The sequence below is a fragment of the Aotus nancymaae genome, unplaced genomic scaffold, assembly GCF_030222135.1.
Source record: "Aotus nancymaae isolate 86718 unplaced genomic scaffold, 86718_ANA_hifiasm-v0.15.2.pri h1tg000008l, whole genome shotgun sequence".
NCBI lineage: Eukaryota > Metazoa > Chordata > Mammalia > Primates > Aotidae > Aotus > Aotus nancymaae.
The window spans coordinates 2,302,420-2,318,398 of record NW_026988419.1 but is presented as its reverse complement, the minus strand read 5'-3'; the positions used below and the strand labels follow the sequence as shown (position 1 = coordinate 2,318,398).

The 15,979-nt window shown below is 42.4% G+C and overlaps 1 protein-coding gene across 4 annotated transcripts in view; it reads left to right on the top strand.

The window, feature by feature from the left end:
* The window catches only part of DIS3L2 (DIS3 like 3'-5' exoribonuclease 2), a 392,467-nt gene that overhangs the window by 293,997 nt on the left and 82,491 nt on the right, over positions 1–15,979 (top strand). For all 4 annotated transcript variants that reach the window (XM_012434086.2, XM_012434085.3, XM_012434084.3 and 1 more), the window contains exon 12: positions 8,134–8,241. In XM_012434086.2, the coding sequence (XP_012289509.2) occupies positions 8,134–8,241 (108 nt within the window). The remainder of the gene's footprint in view (positions 1–8,133; positions 8,242–15,979) is intronic.

Here is a 15,979-nt window from a genome sequence, read left to right as displayed (position 1 = left end):
AAAGGTCTTCTGAAAAGCTGGATGAGCTGCGTTTTCATCCTCCAGATTCTCTGCTTTCTTGCTTGGCACAATCATTTCTCCCAGCTTCATCACACAGGGGAAGGGGGTCTGGGGTTCCAGTTGGTTTCCCATCTACAGGGGATGTGGCACTGATTTCATTCAGATCTATAAGTGACTGATGCCAGAATTGCAATCTAAGCTCATTATCTAAACTCTAATTGGGGGATTAACCCATAGAATAGGACAGTATACAGTGTATACTGTATACTCAGGTCCAAATACCATCTCACTGACTTTTAAAATGAAACTCTTTTGTTGAGATTTTGCTCACAGTAATAAGCATTTGGTTATTCTTATTAACAATAGGGTATACTTAGGTGGAAAAATAAATTTAAATAGTGCCCATTTAAATATCATAAAAAAACTTTTTGACAAAAGATGGTTCTGTTAGAACAGGGGACAGCTGTCCACCTGAACTTTGGCCTGTCCTTCTCAGAAGGACACCACATTTACTCAGTTAATGCCTCTCAAATGTCCTCTCTGGGATTTAAATATAATGTAATTGCAAAGTTTAAGGTAATTTAGAAATAAGCAAATTAAGCTTTAAAAGTAAAAGAAAACCTAAACAGTTGAAACCTAAACCTAAATTTTCTGCTTATTGGCCCAAGCATTCATGTTATTTTAGGTGTGAAACAGCTCAAGTGAAAGTTCGCCCATAAATCTCTACGATATTTTATTGGTACTGCTTTATAATAGAGATCAAAGATTGGGATTGGAAGCCTGTCTTAATGTAGAGTCCAAAGAGTTTTAAGATGTTTCTTTCTGACACCAGCAGGTTTTCAGAGTGTTGATGTTTTGTTAATGTCAAACTGTGTAGCAAAGAGTTGATCAAATTCTGAATTCATGGAAGTGTTGATATGGAAAAGAAAACTCTTTAAACAGAGATGTTGGCTGGCAAGTGAATTATCTGTCTCCTTTAAGTTATTTCAGTGTGTAAGTGGGGACCTAGCTGAGTGTACCTTGTTGTTAAAACCTCAAAGTCCTTGGAGAAAAGGGGAAAAGTTACCAATTCTCAGACTGCAGATATGGGCTGTGATGGCCAATGGGCAATGAGGGTGTGAGGGAGTGTGGGTGGGGAGCCAGCAAAGGCCTGTGCTGAAAGGGTGGAAGAGGCCCCGCAAGCCCTCCAGGTAGTGGAGAAGCCCCTATGGCTTGGCTTGTGGGTATCTGGCTCCCACATCACTGCTAGTCCTTCCTGCTCCTCCTTGCCTGAATGATTGATTCTTCCCCTCTGTGGCCCTTTGTGTTGGTCACAGGGCTGTCCTGGCTAACCTGCTGCTGAACTTGGCCAGCCTGCCCGCTGTGGCTTTAGCAGATGTTTCTGCTCTCTGAGGCTAATGTAAGATTTTATAGTCTTGTTGGTACCCCCACCCAGCTGCTTTGGGCAGTGATGTATTTACCCAAATGATCAATTTCTCTCTACTCGGACCTGGTCCAGAATGCTTAGAAAGTCAGCGTCTTATCATCAGTGTCCCTTTTCTCCATGGCCAGCTTTTAATCTCTGCCCTGACTCAACTTTTGTCCTGGCCGTGAAGCATGCTTAAGAGGACTTAGCATCCTTCAAGCCCCGTTTCCTTTTCTGCTGCATGAAGTACTTATCAGTCTTCATCCACCTGGTATTTATTGAGTTCCAGCTGTGTGCCGTGTTCCAGGGATGTAAAGATGAGACAGATTCTGGTCTTGCCCTGGGGAAGTCAGAGGAGGTGGACAGGTGGGAAACACCTGCAATGCATCAGGCTGTCTTCAGGTACAGAAGTGCCCCAAAGGTGAGGAGGTGTTAGAGAAGAGAAAGAGGTTGTATCTGCCTGGGCTGGTAGTGGGAGAGGAGCTTCTGCAAGGGCCAGGAAGTCTTCACAAACCAATTGTGCTTTGAACAGCGTTTCACATTTTGAGTAGAAAATTTCTAGATAGACAAAAGTGGGCAAGGAAGACATTCCAGGCAGAGGCTAGAAAAAGCATGAAATGTTCAAGGAGCAGTATGCAGTTTGGAATTGCTGAGGTATGAGTTGTAGAGACAGCCAAGGATAAAGTTACAAAGAGAGGCCTGGAGTGGTAGGTGAAAGAGCTTGGATTTTGAGGGTAAGTAGGGAAGTGATACGGTCTCCTTCGACCAAGATAGAAAATCACCTTAGCACCTGTGTGGGTGAAGGTTAGTGAGGCCAGAGGCAGGAAAATTGTCATCAGTACCAGGACCCTTTCCCCAGTCACATGCTCTTGAGGCACTGAGTAACTACCCCAACACAAACAGAGATCTTTGCTCCCAAAATCTAATGAGAGTTTACCAATGCGGTAATGTCTAACTAGACCCCAGGAAAACTAGGACAATAAATGTCTTCAGCCTAGTGCCAAATAGAGATTCTGAACAAGCAGCATTTTAGTGACTCCAAATTGCAGTTTCTTCCCGATTCTGGCAATATCACATGAGAAGTAGGGAGAAGCAAAGGACAGGGAAAACAGAGTTAGCTTCCCACTGTTACCTTTGCTGTCTTCTCAGAAATAGGGTCCTTCTCCAGCTTCCCCCTGGGGAGCTCTTGAGCACCTGTGACCTTAGCCACTAAACATAGAGGGGCCAGGCTTTTCTAAATACCTCTTGGCCCCGTTGAACCCTCTAGGCCCTCCTTCATTTACAGGACATGCAAAAATCCATTTACTAGATTCAGCTCTGTAACTATTGGGAAGGCAAAGGCAGTGTGGCCTAATATAAATGGAATTGCAGATTATCATTAAGTGGAGATTAGTAGGAAGATGCAGAAATCTGAAGAGTAAATAAGTCTTATTTAGAATAATTTCTACTGCAGAATTATTACTGGTTTTTATCCTGAGAGAAGAAGAGAGACATATCCACACTTGAACAGTGGAAGGAGGAAAGGAAAAGACTCATTTGAGAGAGTTAGAATGTTAGACCTAGACTTGGGAAGTGATTGGATATAGACAGAAGAGAGAGGAGAGTGAAAAATCACAGGTTAATCCCAGCTGTATTCTGGGGGCAGGGGTGAGGAGCGTGGCGAGGCATGGGTGTGGTGTTTGTGACTGATGGTTTTGAGGGAGGGGTGGTTATTTGTTTCCTTGCTTATTTAACTTGGGCAGAATGCTGCTCTTAACAGAGGTGGGAAATACGGGAACAGGTGAAGAAGAGGGGAAATGCTGAACTTTGTCATCTCCATGTGGAGTTTGAAATATTCATGGGACGTCCAGTTCATGGTGTCCAGAAGGCATTATCTTCTCCATGTGGGGTTTGAAATATTCATGAGACATCCAGTTCATGGTGTCCAGAGGTGTGTGGAGTCACAAGGCCAGAGGGCCAAGCCTTGAACAGGGAAGATGCTCATTGTGAGATGGCAGGAGACCAGGGCACACATGTAAAGTGAAGGGGGCCTGGGAGAAAATGGCCAAAGGAGAGAGCTGGAAAGTTGCTTGCAAGGGATGAAGTCTGATGATCTGTTTTCTCTGTGAAGAAGAGTTGAGATTTTCTGCTGAGAACGATAGAGAAAGCAGTCAGGTAGGAGGTCTGAGGAGAGTAATAACATTTTGGTGCCTCATCTGAGGGGCGCGGGGAAGGAACTAACAAAGACAAGTGAATGGCCTGCCAGCCCTCGTGGAGGTAAGAACTAAGACAGCTTAGCCACTCACCTCCACACAGCCCAGCAGTTTTCTCTATCACTGCTCGGCAAGGACTTGCAGAAGTTGGAAAGGCTGATTGTAAGATCAATCGTGGGCTTTGTGGAGCAGGGATAGTAGAAGTGAGGGAAATAAAGAACCTCAAAGGAATTATCCATGTGGTTCACACTATGTAGTGAAGTTAATGAGGACAAGACTGGGTAAAGGATCAAGGGGTCAGGGAATGCTCGAACATTTGCACAGTGCTAAAGATAGCCAGGAGTTTCTCAGCTCCTGGAGAGACCTTTCTTTTCCAGTCAGACATGGCGTTCCACACTTATCACCCTGGCCCAAAGGCTCTCAGGAACCATGGCAGGCCTCATGTAGCTGACCTACATGCGTGGACTGTTGCGCCATGGTCCAGGTGCGTCTCCCCCTGACGTAACGGGACTTGGATTCCAGAAAGCAGCTGATCAGAAGGAGAAGGGGCTGCCTGCCTCTCCTTTCCAGACCTCCTCCATAGGGATCCTGTTGTGCCTGGGGTTGTGGGAGAGCGCATTCACAGTGACCCTGGCAGGAACCAGGCCCCATTTGTGAGAGGCTATGATGTGCCAAACCACAGATGTGATTGTAACCTCTTAATTCCTTTTCCTTTGAAACACAGAGGAATAACCATCTATTTAGAAAACTGCATGCACATAAAGATGGTTTTCTATGAATTTCATCTGAATTCTGCTTTAAGACCTAGTGAATGTCTTTTTCAAGGAATGCTTCTTAAAAATTAAGTATAATTATACTAACCAAAAAGTTTTAATGTTCAGCCTTTTCATGAGCACTTAGATTGTGTGGTATCTGACCATTGCAGTATGAATAATAAAATGTCTTCTGTGTAAGATACAGGACACCACACAGTTTTTATGGCCTGTGCAGCCACTGCATGTGCTGATAAGTTTTAGGAGGTAGTAGCCAAAGCAGTGTAGCTTGTACTTAAAATACTAGTTGCTTATGACTTTTTTTGTCAAGATGTTTAAATAGAAGTCTCTAGTGTATTTTATAAAATGTTTATGTGATGCAGTAAACGTAGGAAAAATGAGATGGTCCATCTCCTGGACAGAGTCAGTCAGTTGTCTGCACACTGGAAGTGCCTACCATGCATCAGGTGCTGGAGAGAGAGGGGTGAGGCCTGGCCATTGCCGCTGAGGATTCATTGTCCGTGGCACTTGAGGCACCTGAAGAAGTTATTAGGACAGTGTGTAAATGCAGCAGAAGGGCAGGGAGGATGGAGTAAGTAGCTGACTGTGTAGGACAGCCCCAAATCCTCTTTGAAAGAACAGGGGAGGTGCACAAAACACAGCAAACACTCTGCCTGGGGGATTCTGGATAAACCTTTTAGCAATAGAAATGAGCAGAAACTGAAAGGATGTGCAAGAATTTGCCAGCTGTAAAATGTCCAGAAAGCTGTTCTAGAAAGAGGGACCAGCACAGGCAAGAGCTGGAGCAGCACACAGGCAGGTGAAGGTGTCGCAGCGGGAAGGCCTGTGTGACTGATGTTGCCAGTGCCCCGGGAGAGGGCCAGGGCACAAGGCTGAAGGGGATGCCTGAGCCTGGTGACAGCACCTTGGACACCATGGGCTGGCCAGTGAGCTGACTTTTATTGAGCATCTTCAGTATTGTTCTGCCGATAAGAAGACCAAGACTCAAAATTTTACTAACTTAAAGACTGAGACTCACAATTTTACAAACTTGCCCAAATTGTACAAGAAGTGGTGGGCCCAAGATTAGCCCCCAAGTCTCTCAGGGGTCAAAGCCTTTGCTCTCTTTCCTGTACCATGCTGCTGCTGAGTCTGCATGTCACTGAGTTGGTAAAAAGGTCTTTGGACCTTGCTGTATTTTTTTAAGTGGTGAAGCCCTTTTTGCAAATAAAATCCGAACCCTAAACTCCAACATGTAGAAACAGATCAGGTTTTCACTAGATAATTAGCATACATTTATTTCATATTTAAGTTTGTAACACACCACCAATTAATGAAAACAGTGACTTTCTTTTTAATAAGCTCTTTTATTTTGGAATGCTTGTAGTTGACAGAGAAGTTGCAAAGGTAGTACAGAGTGGTCCCATACCCAGCTCCTCCATATTAACATCTTACATGACTATGCTTCATGTGTCCTAACTAGGAAACAGACATTGTTTGGATTTCACTAGTTTTTCCATCAATGTTTTCTTTCTGTTTCAGGGTCTAATTCTGGCCCAAGTTGTGATGACTTTCTTTTGACAAACACTACAATATGAAGTCAGGAATTATGATGCATAATCAAATGCTCAGCTTTGTGACTTAAAGTAAGATACTGCCTTGAACACTTAGAAGACACACTAACTATCTGTAAAAAAAAAAAAAAAAAAAAAGGCATTAAACCCTGGACTGATATCATTGCAGCAAGTGTGCTAGGTGGCTGAGCAGTCAGTTACCAAAATACAGTTGATAGAACGAACTGTCAGTTAATGCAGCCCAGAGGAGAATATGAGAACACACGCCCAACAAACTTGAGTTAGTGTCTTAGCTCGGGCTCCTATAACAACATGCCATAGCTTAAACAACAGAGATTTATTTTCTCCCAGTTTTGGAGGCCAGAAGTTCCATATCAAGGTGCTAGCCAATTTAGTTCTTGGGGAGGGTCTCTTCTTGATTTGCATTTGGTTGTGCCCTCACATGGCCTTTTCTCTGTGCCTACTGATGCAGAGAGAGACTTGTGTCTCTTTCTCCTCTTATAAAGTCACCAGTCCTGTTAGATCAGGGCCCCACCCCGTGTCCTCATTTAACCTTACTTACCTCTGGAAGACCCTATCTCTATATGCAGTCACATTGAGGGTTAGGGCTTCAACATATAACTAGGGGTGGGGAGGGGAGGGTGCCAGTTCAGTCCCTAGTGTAGCCCAAAGGCTGAGTATGTGAAATCTATAATTCAATACCATATTGAAGCTTTCTCCATTTTGTGCACTATTTTTAAACAGGTGAAGATATATCATTTTATACAAAACTTGACATATACAAGAAAATATTAAATATTTAGATTACATTCAAATGCATCATAAAATACTAGCAAAGAAAATATAGTATTGTCTGAAAACATGGTGCAAAAGCAATGGCAAGAAACAATTTCAAAAGTAGTTGTCTGTGAAAGCTGTTAGCTGTTAGGAAAAGCTGTTACCAAAGTTATCAGGTAGTCATTAGGCTTCATATAGATGTTAAAAGATGAGGCATCCTTTAGAAATACCAAACAATTGTAAATTATTTGTTACTGGTGTGGGCCGTGAGTTCTAGATTACTATTCCATACCAAAGATACTTACTGTACTAAAGCAGAGTACAGTTGAAGATACTTCACACAGAATAAGAAGCCACTGGGATTTGTTCTGTTTCTGCCTGTAAAGAAACATAATTTGCTAAATGTACCTCATCTACAGCATGGCCGCCCTTTGCCTATCACTTCTCAATTACCTAGCATGGGGGTTACAGTATTATCCATGCTCAACGCTGCAAACCAAAGTGGGCCATAGGAAATATGTTGAGTAAATGGCTAGTTCTGCTGAAGTTTTTAGTTAAGAGAAGTGTGGTGGATGTTGCTGCCACAAATCAAGAAAAATATGGGAAAAGGAACAGACAAGAGTAGATGGGAGAGAGACTTTGAAGTATCTTCAGGAGATACAGGTAGAGATATTCACTTCATCTTTGGAATAGTAGAAAAACAAGGAATGTTTTGGGACAACTGCAAGTCATCATTTGAAAGTAAGCTGAGAAACAGTTTTTAATTAAAGAGTGTATACCGTTGACTCAGTTTATTATGGAATAGACAGATCAATAAGGAAAAGAAATCATTTAGGCTTAAAAAATGGGAAAATGGATAACTAGTTGATCACAATGTTTATCTAGGAAACCTGGATGTATGACCTTTTCAGTTTTATCATTCTAGTGATGTTTTATTGAAGTATTCTCTCAATATTCCAATATGTAATTTGGTAAATTGTGGTGTATTAATTACTAAAACATTGATTCAACAATAACAATAGCTTACTTTACTTTGATGAAACCCTGTCCAGAGTTTACACTCAGCCCTTGGGCTCTTAAGTATATGTATAATTCAACTGGAGTGTTTATGTCCCAAAGCACAAGTACTTCTTGAGTCTGGAGCGTCAGGTTTAGTGGATAATACAGTGTAGCTATTTTCCATTGCTTGCAGTGTACTTTTGCCTTCCTCTACCAGTTCTCCTCACTCTCCCAGCTCACATTTCCATTTGACTCTAGAGGCGCATGGAAAAGTGTACGGTAGTGTGGTCTTTCTGCAGTGTCTTTGGGAACAGAGCCACCTCCATCTTCAGCTTGCTCGGGAAAAGCTGAAGCTGTTCACCAAAACTCTGCCCTCTGGGCTTCTCCTAAGTGGATTGGAGAAAGGTGCTCACAGGCCTGTACTCTGTTTACAGGTGGTCCCCATGCTTCCCAGGCTGCTGTGTGAGGAGCTGTGCAGTCTCAACCCCATGTCTGACAAGCTGACCTTCTCTGTGATCTGGACACTGACTCCAGGGGGCAAGGTAACAACTTACACGTTTTCTTTCTCCACTTACCTCTGTTCCATTCCATGAGTCATGGGAAGCACTCACCATGTGCCTGGCACTGTCTGGGCTGCCATGGTGGTAGGACAAGGGAGGTATGGAGCAGCCATCATAGAGAAGAAATGTCAGAGTCCTTGCCTCGGAAGAGCCGTCAGCCCCACTTAGAAGGCAAGACTGACCCTAAGCACTTTGAACATACTTCATGTCTGCTATCATGAAGGAAGAAACTGAGTAAGCAGAGTGATGCTGGGGAGGCTTATTCAGGAGACAGGGTGTAAGTGGGATTGAATGAGGCTTGTCAAGGCAGGAGGGGCAGCTCAGCCTGCAGTTAGGAGAGCAGAACCTATTTGGAGGAAGACATTAGGAAAGTGAAAAGAGTTTACATAGGTGGGGTGAAATCAAACTGGAGAATCACAATTGCCACTCACAAGTGAATTGTAGGTGTTAGGGTTCCTCTGAAGTGTCATGAGAAAGATGATTTTAGAAAGGTCAGCATTGCATTGTCATGCAGGATGATTGGAGCTGTGAAGATGAATGAGCAAGGTAGTGCCATAATCAAGGCACAAGGTGGTGAAACCACAGACCAAGAACAGAGAAGGATGTCAGCAGGAGTTCCTAGGCATAGGGAAAAATACATCTATGCCTGTCGTCGGGATGTGCCTATAGGGAACGACAGGAGAGAGATACATGAAAGAGAAACTAGACCCCTCCCTGCATCCAAAACAACTCTAAATATTCAGAAATAGGGTCATGATTAGGTAAGCTCTGGTGCATTCTCAATGGAATATATGCAGTTATCAAAGCTATTGACAGAGACCATGGAAGAACATGGGAAGTGTTTATACTGTAATATTTAAATGGAAGTAAAAAAAGATATTTAATTATAAAGAGGTTCCAAATAAAGATAGAGGATCAAATACCCACATTTACTTTCATTCCTTCCCAAAACCTCACTAAAACAACAGTAAAGGGATTTTTTTAAAAGACATAAACCCACAAGAACAAAGAGAGTGGGAGAGGAGACAACAGCAACAAAATTTTGGAAGCTGAGTAGCAGATGGATGAGTGGTAACTGACTTAGCAGTCCTGAGAAAGCTGAATCCTGAGCCAGCAATAGAGAAAGCCAAGAAACAACCCAGTTTGCGCAGCAGAACCCTAAACAATTCAGAAATTGACAGTACCAGATAATTCTAGAAGGTGGGGGAGGGGTGGGGGAGAATGAGGGTAACAACAGTATTGAAAGTTTATTTTTAAAAATTTCCCCTCCTATAACTTAGCAGAAGATCAGAAATGTGTTCTCTAGACAGGATAAAGTAAGAGATATCTGAACTAGAGGACATCAAACATGCTTGATGGTGGTGTTTGATGTCCTCTAGTTCAGACACCTCTTACTTTACCCTGTCTAGAGAACACATTTAGGGGAGGTTGAGTGAATGTTGGCATACTGAATGTTAAGAGTGTCAACTTGCTGTTTGCCACCAGCCCCAGAATTCTGGTCGCCAGGCCTATATCCATGAGTCGGGACATGGGAAAATCTCTGAGGAATCTGAATAGTGAGGAATAAAAACATAAAGATATTAGTCGAAGATGACTGCTGAAAAAAAAAAAAAGAAATAAAAACATAAAGATACTAACCTTAAGAGTTTCCCAACCAACAGCCCAGCTGTTTCTCCCTGCAGTAAAGCTTACAGACAATAAGCTTCACCCACACAATCAGAGCTTTTTAGGATTTCATTTCCATGTATGAAGAGACAGCCCAGAGGAAGGATTCTGATATGGAATAGGAAAGCTATTACCAATGCATTGATTCAACAATAGCTTTATTTTACTTTGATGAAACCCTGTCCAGAGTTTAGCTTAGCCCTGGGGCTCGTAAGTATATGTGTAATTCAACTGGAGTACAAACAAACAGGAAAAAAGGAAACAAACAGAAAAAGTAACTAGAACAAAACACACTAGCAGGGAAAAGAAATTATCACTTATCACTTATATCTTCAGGGAATTTTTTAAAAAAGAAAGTAGCTGTATCACAAAATCTTGATACTTTAAAAAAGAAACATTTGGAGGGGAAAAAAAGAGCTCTTGAGAAATTAAAAACAGGTTAGAATAATTAAAGAAGATTCAAGATTCCTATTGAAAGATAAAGTTGAGGAGTTGTCCCAGAAAAAGATAGGAAAGACAAAAAATTAGAGGACTAGTCCAAGATATACAATATCTCTTCAATGAGTATTCCAGAAATAGAGAGCAAAGTAAACAGAAGAAAAGAAATGATCAACAAAATAATTCTAGGAAATGCCCCATTCCTGGAAGATATGATTTTCCATATTGAAAGGGCACACTGCCTAGCACAGGGGTGGAGACACATCATCATAAAATTTCAGAACACTGTGGACAAAGAAAAGACATACAATAAATTGGAAATCAGAATAACTTCAGATTTTTCTACCAGAACCCTGGAAGTTAGAGAACAGTGAAGCAGAGCTAATTTCTGAAGGACTGTTATCTCCATGCCAAAATTCTGTACCCAACAAATCTATCAATAAAGGGCAAGGGTAGGAAAGGACATCTTCAGACATACAAGCCCTTGACAAAAATGTACATCTCACATACCCTTTCTCAGAAAGCCACCAGGGGAAGTGCTTCACCAAAATGAAGGAGGAGTAAATCAAGAAAGAGGAAGATGTGGGACCCAGGAAACAAATAATCTAATACTGAAAAGAAGTGAAGGAATCACTTAGATCGGGGCTGGCAGACTTTTCCTGTAAAGGGCCAGTCAGGATCCTTGTCGCAGCTACTACACTGTCCTTCAGGTCTGTCTTGAAGATGCTAAGTGCCAGGCACAGTGGCTCACACCTGTAATCCTAGCACTTTGGGAGGCCAGTGACTTGAGGTCAGGAGTTCAAGACCAGCCTGGCCAACATGGTGAAACCCTGTCTCTACTAAAAATACAAAAAGTTAGCTGGGCGTGGTGGCGGGTGCCTGTAATCCCAGCTACTCTGGAGAGTGAGGCAGGAGAATTGCTTGAATCCGGGAGACGGAGGTTGCAGTGAGCTGAGATCTCACCACTGCACTCCAGCCTGGACAACAAGAGTGAAACTCTGTCTGGAAAAAAAAAAAGAAGACGCTAAGCTGGATCCTCTCATGGGTTTCTATGTTCTGTGTGTTGGAATCAGTTGTTTTGGTTGATATGTAGATATGTAGCTGGAAAAGAAAGGAGCATTTTTTAATAACTTTTTCAGATAATTGTGGATATTCATTTTTGTACTACACCAAACTGTAATAAATAGTTTCTCAAAAGTTAGTTACAGGCACAGTGGCTCACGCCTGTAGTCCCAGCACTTTGGAAGGCTGAAGCGGGCAGATTGCTTGAGCCCAGGAATTCAAGATCAGCCTGGGCACATATTGAAACCCTGTCTCTACTAAAAATATAAAAGGTAGCCGGGTGTGGTGGTGTGCACCTGTAGTCCCAGCTACTGGGGAGGCTCAGGTGGGAGGATCACCTGAGCCTGGGAAATTGAGGCTGCAGTGAGCCATGATCACACCACTGCACTCCAGCCTGGGCAATGGGGGTGAGACTCTGTGTCAAAAAACAAAATGGGGGCTGGGCACAGTGGCTCATGCCTGTAATCCCAGGACTTTGAGAGGCTGAGACAGGAAGATTTCACTGACTGGGAAACATGGTGAGACCTCATGTGGAGAGAAAAAAGAAAAAAAGAAGAGACACCGGAGACTGTGCTCTCTCACTCTCCCCCAAATACCCAAGTCTAAATAGCTACAGTTTGTGTGTCAGTTGTTTCTTCAATAAAAACAATGTTCCATAAAATGAACAATAGTTCACGACTCAGTTACATAAATGCTTTTCCTCAAGACCACCAGCCTACTTCCACATGCAACAAAAGTGAAAAAGACGATCAAGGGTTGAGACATCATAAAATTAATAATTTTTACCTCTCTGTCCAGAATCTTCACTTGTTTTACATGAGTATGCGGTGCTGGAGAGTGGTGGCCACAGGTGCACTGGGTGCCATTGCCGGATTTGCACCGAGGCAGCAGCTTTACCCATGAGGGCTTTTGTGTCACCAGTGTAAATGTCAGCATGTGGAAAGGACATTTAACACTGCCTTAGTATTATTAAGAAAATAGTTTTGACCCCCTGGACCCCTGGAAGGGTCTCAGGGATCCCTAGGGATACATGGACTATACCTTGAGAACCAAATAGTTGGTTGGTGGAAAGTTTGGGGCAGATTAATGTACATAGTACACAGAAAAATCAAGCAAATAAAAAGACAGTTATTAATTCCAGTGAGAATATAAACTTATGTAGATAAGTAACAGTATTTCTATAACCGTAATAGTAGATTGATCAAGTGAATTCTGATCATTGTCATGTATTAGGAGGATTAAGGACTTGAATGGTCATGTGGGCATGGTGGGGGAGGGAGTGTGTATGGAAGGAAAAATAAATTATCTTCTGTAGTGAAAAGTTTGCAAATAATGCCTAAAAAAAAAATCAAGAAGTAGCAGGCAGGTTATATAGAAGTTAATACCCAAATACGCTTTTTAAAGTGGTAAAAGTAGTTACTCTTGGGAAGTGACAGAGAGAGACAGAGGGCAGCTATTTTTCATAACAAGCCTTTAAAACTACTTGACTGAACTATGTATACTTCAATATTTTTATTGTGAAAAATTTCAAACATACATGAAAGTAAATGGCACAGTAAATCCATCCTCCCCACCTCCCAGATTCAACTACTATCAAGACTTTTTTTTATTGTCAAAGTATTTTAAAACAAACCACAGACATGTCATTTCACTCATACATATTTCAGTATGAAGCTGTAAAAATTTTGGACATTTTCTTATATACCACAATGCCATTAGCACACCTAACAGTGACTACTGATGTCTTGGTGTCATTCTAAACCCAGTCCATAATATATTTCCTTGCTCTCTCCCAAAGATTTGCCTGAATTGGGATCAAAACAAGTTATACACATTATATTTGGTTTTTATGAATCTTAAATATCGGGTTAAAAAAAAGACCACTTTTAAGTTTTTTTTTAAGATTTAAGAGGCAAACGCTATCTGAAAACAAAGAAGGAATTGTGAGGACAGTCTGCCAGCAGTCATATTTTGATGGTGGTGGGAGCATGCATGGGGGAAAAAATGAATGGAAAAAGACCAGTAGGAAATAAAATAGAATGCCAATAGCAGTTATGTTTGGGTAGTAAAACTATGAGTAATTTTTTCTACTTTTTTGTATTTTCTAATGTTTTTTGAAAATGTGTAACTTTTATATTTTTATAAATGCTTATTTTTGTGAAAGTTTAACTAAATAGAAAATTAAAAGCCCGTAGAAGAAAGCTAACTTGAGTCAACAGAAAAGAACTTTTGAGTCTGAGTTATGCCTGCCAAAGTCAGACCCAAGAAATAAAAAGCTGCCCAATCTAATGAGCTTCTAAAATATGAGGATCATAAAAGAAGCACTAGAAAGTGGCAAACTCTATAACTCAGTTGACCTCTGGGGTTTCTGTTGGAGGTAGTGTCTGGTGCCCAGGCTACTGGCATTAGGGACTAGAGAGCAGGTGTGAAGTAGGCACAGGATCCAGGTGCAAGCCAAGCCAGATCGGAAGTAGGAGAGTTTGGACTAGAGACAGGGTTGTAGGGCAAAGCCCACTAACCACACTCCTTGTACTGTGATTATCCAAACACCCTGCCCAGACCAAGCGACCACATGAGAGGTAGACCTGGTTGGTTAGTCCTGGGGATGAGTATCTCTTACCCACAGTCAAGATGCATGAAATGAGAGGTCAGATTCCCGACTCACATCCAAGGGATGGTGCTTATTCAAGACACTGGCAAGGAAAGCTTGAGTTTAGCAAGGGCAGGGGGAACAAAGTTCGGAACCAGATGGGAGGGTCAGGGAGCCAGAGAAGGCAAGGGGTAGCCCTGCCCCAAGAACCCAGTGATGAAGAGGAGGGTCTCCGAAGCCTGTGTGGCCAAAGTCTGAGGCTGCTTTTGCATGCAGTGGTGACTTCTCTTGGTGTAAAGTTGAACTTAGAAGGAGCCAGAGCAGGGCCAATAGCATCATGCCACAGCTGCTGGGTAGCCACCAGTCTCATCTGGAGCTGAAGTGGAGAAAGCTGTGTATTTTTCCTTAGTCTATTGGAATGGCTTACTTTCTGGAGCAGGCATAGTCAGCTATAGAAAGACTGTTCCAACGTTTTCTTAATGCCCACTAGATTTTTTTTTTTTTAACACTCACAAGAAAATCTTGGACATGTATGCATTCATTAAGCTAGTGCTTAGGTTTTTAGGTCAATAAACACTGAATAATGTATTTTTAGTATATTTCTCACATGTTGGTTGTGAGAGCCTTATTCTCTGATGAGTAACTATGTCCTTAGACCTTAGAATCTTAGGGCCAAAGATCCAAATAATAAAAAAAGGATCTCACAATTTATTAGCTGTCCTCAGTTTGCATCTCCTGTGACATCCCTGCCGTGTGCTGTACAGGATTAGTCAGGACCCAGAGTGTACTCCAGACATCTCCTGCTTCAGCCATTTACTTAGATCAAAAATCACGGGGTCATTCTTGACTTTGGTCTTTCTCTCATGCTGCATCTGCATCCAGTCTGCCAGTGAATCATCGCAGCTTTGCCTTCTGAATCTCTCCAGAATCTGCCCCTTCCTTAACTACTGGCACTGATACCTGGGTCCAAGCTATTCTCTCTCACCTTGACAAATACGGTGGCCTCCTGACTGTTCTTGCAGCCTCTGCTCCTGCCTCACGTCATGTCCTCTGTATACAGCTGTCAGAGTGATCCTTCTGAATCTTAGTTAGGTCTTGTCTCTCCATTGAAATTTTCCAGTCTCTCATTCAGAAATAAAAGATAAAAGTCCATACAATGGTAATTTTTTCCTTGTTCTTTTCTGCGTGTCTTCTGTGCTAGAAATGCATGGACTTCAGAGTCTTTTTGTGACCAGCCTCTCTTCTCATGTCCTGGAGCATCGCTGCTCACAGGAGAGAAGCTGCCTTTTATGTGTAACTGAGCTCTCTACTGTGCTGCAGGCCCCATCCCCAGCTCCAGGGACCTGACAACAGTCGAGATTAAGTTTTCCCACCTGCCATCTTCTCATATCCTTCAAGACTCTGCCCATTCCTTGTATCTGAGCAGATCTTTTCCTCCCTGCCTAACTCATTACACTCTGAGAATTGGACATTGTAGAACCTATGGTGTGTACCAGTTCAGGCTTTCTCAGCTGAACCTTCAGTGCTACTTGGGGATCCTTTTATTTGTTACTAAGGTTCCAAGCCTTTTTCTTGGGTTCCAGCCTCAACCTTGCCTTCCACTCCTCTTTCCTTTAAGACCCATCATTCTCCCAAGTACCTTTCATTTCTCCTTGGAAACCAGAGAGGCCAACCAACTTCATCTGCTGAAGTACCCCTTTCCACATCAAAATTCCTCTCTGCCTTACCACATCCTTTCCCTTCTTTTCATGCAGTAAAAATGTTCCTGTTCCAACCCAAGTCTAAGCTCTGTGTTCTCTAGATCAACAGCATCAGCATCCACCAAGCCACTCAGACTTGAAGTTGCTAGCCTGTTTCACATCTGCCAAATGCAGGCAGTTCCAAGTGCTAACAGTGTGACCTTTGCAAAGTGTCCCTAATCAGTCTTCTTTTTTCTGTTACTACAGCCACCATCCTGGTTCAAGT